Source organism: Anneissia japonica, unplaced genomic scaffold (assembly GCF_011630105.1).
Source record: "Anneissia japonica isolate Jap-2015-1 unplaced genomic scaffold, ASM1163010v1 scaffold309804_len4441_cov329_single, whole genome shotgun sequence".
In the NCBI taxonomy this organism is placed as follows: Eukaryota; Metazoa; Echinodermata; class Crinoidea; order Comatulida; family Comatulidae; genus Anneissia; species Anneissia japonica.
The window spans coordinates 1-4441 of record NW_022733441.1 but is presented as its reverse complement, the minus strand read 5'-3'; the positions used below and the strand labels follow the sequence as shown (position 1 = coordinate 4441).

General features: G+C 33.0%; 1 protein-coding gene across 2 annotated transcripts; it reads left to right on the top strand.

Moving 5' to 3' along the window:
• The first annotated feature begins 223 nt into the window (after positions 1-223).
• Positions 224-4425, top strand: LOC117116189. Of its 2 annotated transcripts, none has more exons than XM_033260189.1 (3): positions 224-586; positions 2402-2607; positions 3401-4425. In XM_033260189.1, exons 1-3 carry the CDS (start codon positions 505-507, stop codon positions 3419-3421), a joined length of 309 nt encoding a protein of 102 aa, XP_033116080.1. In that variant the 5' UTR covers positions 224-504; the 3' UTR covers positions 3422-4425. The 2 variants fall into 2 exon arrangements, 1 of the variants encoding a protein (XP_033116080.1); XR_004446696.1 differs by having other exon boundaries at positions 230-586; positions 3341-4425.
• The last annotated feature ends 16 nt before the right edge of the window (positions 4426-4441 follow it).

Below are 4441 nucleotides of genomic sequence, written 5' to 3'. Positions count from 1 at the left end.
TTTCTCTTCAATATAATTCTCTTATTTTAACCTCTAATATTGACATTTTTCACAATAGTTTGTCTGTATTTCGTTCTATTATTATTAATCATTAAATAGATGAGATTTTTGTATTCTTTCGTCTATATATTTGATATATTTAAATTTTATATATTTTACCAGCCTGTTAGGGGCGATGTTTCGCTGTTGGTCTGATGAAATGAAATGAAATAAATAAATAAATAAACAACTTAGCCTCATTTTTATCGCCGTTCTGACTTATTGTCGTTTTTATCTTGCCGTTTTTACTTCTTGCCGTTTTGGTCCATTGCCGTTCTGGTGAAAGAGTGTTGCCTTTTTTTTTTTGCCGTTTTGGTCATTGCTGTTTTGACTTATTGCCGTATACGGTAGGTTTATTGCTGTTTTGACCAGAAAGCGATTAAACCGTAACCAACACAAACAACAGCGCTAATTTGATATTCTTCACAGGAAGGAGAGCCTCTACAAAAGTTTCATGAAACTGCCATGGATGGACTGGCAGTTTTGAAAATGCGGTTGATCCGTCCACAAAATTCAAGACTATTAAAGTTAAGGAGCCTATCTTCAGGTAATAAAGTGCACTGTGCTAGCCTACTTATATAATTGGTGACACAAAAAACAATTTCCCCTCAAATTTATAATATAAAACATATATTAAAGTTACAATTAAATATAATTTTGTAATATAAAAATTAAAAATATCTCTTTAAATTAAACAAAAACGAAATAAGTACTTTGCTGTGCATTAGTGGATGGATTCAAGGTTGGGGCAGGTATGGGAGCCGGTGGGCCAGGGATGAACACATGCACCTTATATAAGTCACCCTCAAATAAGGGTGGCAGACAGCAAAGGGAAGTCTACCCTCTACATTTTTGTCAGCAAATAACATGTTAACAAACCCTTAACAATATACATCATGACATGAAAATTATACAAATAAAAAGAAATCAATGTTATGCATAACTTTAAAGATGTACTGTCTATCATTAGATAAAAAAAACCACAGAAAAATGCCATAATTAAATGATCTAATTCGAATAATTTGTATAGACCCTTAAGTTATAACTAGTAATCAATTTAAGAATTACAGTAAAATGTCAGTAAATCAGTGAAAACCAATGTTTTTGGTAGACATTACATCTTTAACATCACTTGTAATAGCATTATGAAATGAATAGATTGATGATAAATGCCTGGATGATATTGGAAGATGTTTCTATAAATGAAGTAATGTTGTTGTTTAACCTGTGGATTATTTTGTAAAAATAAACAAAAGACAATGAACAATTATTTTGATTTGCCAGTAACATTAATTTTAGTTAACTAAGATGATTTTTTAAGCAGTTTGGTTGGTATAGGTATCTAGCAAAATTTTAAAAACTACAACTTTATTTTTTATGTATAAAGATCTCTGGTTGGCGGTGATGGTGTAACCCCATACTTCGGTTTGGGTGCTTCCTTGGTGTTTATTGTTTTTTTTTTCTCAGCTTTTTTCTTTGTTTTCTTGACTATATTGTCAAGCGCATAGAGACCTCGTTTATTTGCGCTATATAAATCCATCTATTATTATTAATACTATTAAATTTTTTCAATATCTGATGCGATATGAGGACTCCTTCCAAACACTACACAGGCATACTTACATATGGACGTAACCAAGGAATTATAAAGAACAAATGAAAGTAAATGACGACCAAAAGTGTATTTAATAAAACCGAGTGTGTGCAAGGCCTTCAAGACAATGTACAGGGAATGTTGTGCATTCCACATAATGTCAGAAGAGAAAATATTCATGACTTTGCTAATGACAATCACTTCTCATCAAATAAACACTCTCTTAAAGTTTATTACTCAGAGGATTTAAAAATACGAAAACTCAATTTTGATTATTCATTGATAATGTAAGATTTTGCCAGAGCACCTGAACCATGTCACTATTTTGATAATATTTACATAGTTTCCATATATTCTGAAAAAATAAGTGAAAATCATCAACTTGTATTGCCTTTGTAATATCTATAGCACTTTTCTGTAGCCAACAGTGCCTTCACAAATGTAACTGGGATAACTATAGACAATGTGTAGTTTAGAGTCACAAGTCTCTAATTTATTGATTTTTCGTAGTATTAGCACATTTCGGACAGAGCCACCAGCGTCAGTTTATGTCGAGAAACTTTTTGATGCGAATTAATCCCAGAAAAAGTATACTATGGAATGCCATGCAAATAAGTAATATGGAACACCATTGGTGCCAAATCGATTTATTCTTAACTGATTAAGAAAAAGATTAAGGACTGATTAAGTCTAGGTTTTACCTTGTCTCCATTGATATTATCTTACCATTATCTATCATTTGAAAATATTTCTCATACCTACTTTCAGATGCAAACCCCAATGAGCCACCAAAATTCTTCAGTTTTATTGCCAATATAAAGAAATACTTTAAAAATTTAAAGTGGGTTCCAATCCCATTGAGTGTTGGATTTGGATATATATGCTATCAGCAGTATTCACATATAAGGAAACGTGAACTTAAACAGGCGTATAATGAAGTTGATCCCCAAGAATCATTACTAAAGGATTGGCAAGTAAGTTTCAAGTTTTCTTTCAATTTTTTTTGTGTAAATATCTGTACTGTACTTAATTCAATTTATGTAGGCATTATTATAATACTATGTTGCTTGTAACTAAAAACTAAATAAAAGGTTTGTGAACCAAAGTTTACAATAAAACATTGAACATATATAAGTCTTATACTTTTTAAAATAAATTCTTATGTATTTACAAAATGTTATTTATATTTTCTTGCATCTGATTTATTTTGAAACATGCTCCCTCCTTGTTGCCAACTTGGCATAGACCTTCAATCCCGCCCTTTACTTGAGATTCCTTTTGGCAGATCCAAGCAATTTAAAAGGTCGCCTGTTGATACAATTGCCAAAATTTATAATAATTATAGTTGTAGGTTGGATCGTTGGATTTTAGATGTACTCTAATCATGTTTGCATTGTTATTCTAAATGTTTTTAATGATGAATGATACAATATCAGTGGCGGATTCAGGTATTGAAATGAAGGGGCTAGGGTGGGACTTTCACAGTAGGAGATTCTATGCCACCTCAGCCAATCCATGGATGGGGCTGAGGTAAGAAAATTTATGATTATGGCACCTCTAGATGGCTGCCGGAAATGACACTCACTGAAAAATGTGAATATAATTTTCTTTTTATCTCCATTTAAAAAATATTTTGACAAATTTAGTAGGGTACCGGGTCGGCAGGCCCCCCCCCCCTTTACTCCGCTACTGAATATTTGATTTCAGAGACACATGCTGTTGCATTGGTGAGGCTGATAAGAAAAAGTATTATTATGGCACGTCTAGGGCCGGAAATTATGGAATTGATACAGCTGGGTAGACTGAAGCAATGTAGCTAAAGTGCCTTGCCCAAGGACACAAGCAAATCTGCACAGCGGAGACTCGAAACCCCAACCTTACGATTGAGAGCCCAAACCTGAACCGCTGCGCCAAACTGCCGTGCAAGAAGAGACTAGACTTAAAGATATGGCAAAAATGATTGGGAAGTAGAAAGTTAACAGAAGAATATAAAAAGACATTGTTGTATAAGATTGATATCGTTAAAGTTAAGAAGGTTTAGATTACTGAATAAATGAGAGGAGTCAGACCTCGGTGATGCGCCAGATATAATCCAGATCCCCTTTTTTTTTAAAAGAAATACGAGTTTATGAAAATTGGATGGGTACCGTAAGCATTAGCCTAGACAAAATTACAATAGCCCTGATAAGGTAAAATGAAAGAGCAATAAAGAATCGGTAGTATTTTTAAGGAATAAATAAGGACAGTCTAAAAATGATACCAAGGCTTTTGGAGACTTTGATTCAATCTCATTAATTTGAGTTTTCCATGTAAGGGAGCTATCGAGGAAAACTCCAAGAAATGTATCACTTTCAACAGAAGTTATTTTAAAATTATCTATGAAAATACTAAAAGAGGAGGAGTCAATAAACCTATTCTTTTGGGAGCTTCTAAACAGAATGAAGCTGCATTTTTTGTGAATAATTGAAAGTTATTATTGGTTGAATAAAAAACAGTTTCATCAGCGTAAAGAAAGAAAGAAAGAGAAAATTAGAGGATCGGTAAATGTCATTAATATACAGAATAAGTAAAAGAGGACCTAATGATGAACCCTGGAGAACATAGCAGAGAAATTAGAAACATGATTTGCGTATTTGGTACATTGGAAACGATTTGAAAGATAAGTTTAACGTGGGACCCAGAATGCCATAATGTGAAAACTGAACCTTGTGTTGGCAAGCCTGGAAACAAGGGACAAGAGAACAGTAAAACGAAACAAGAAGCAACATAAACAGAAAAGACATGAGGTTGTAATAGTTCTGTCATATA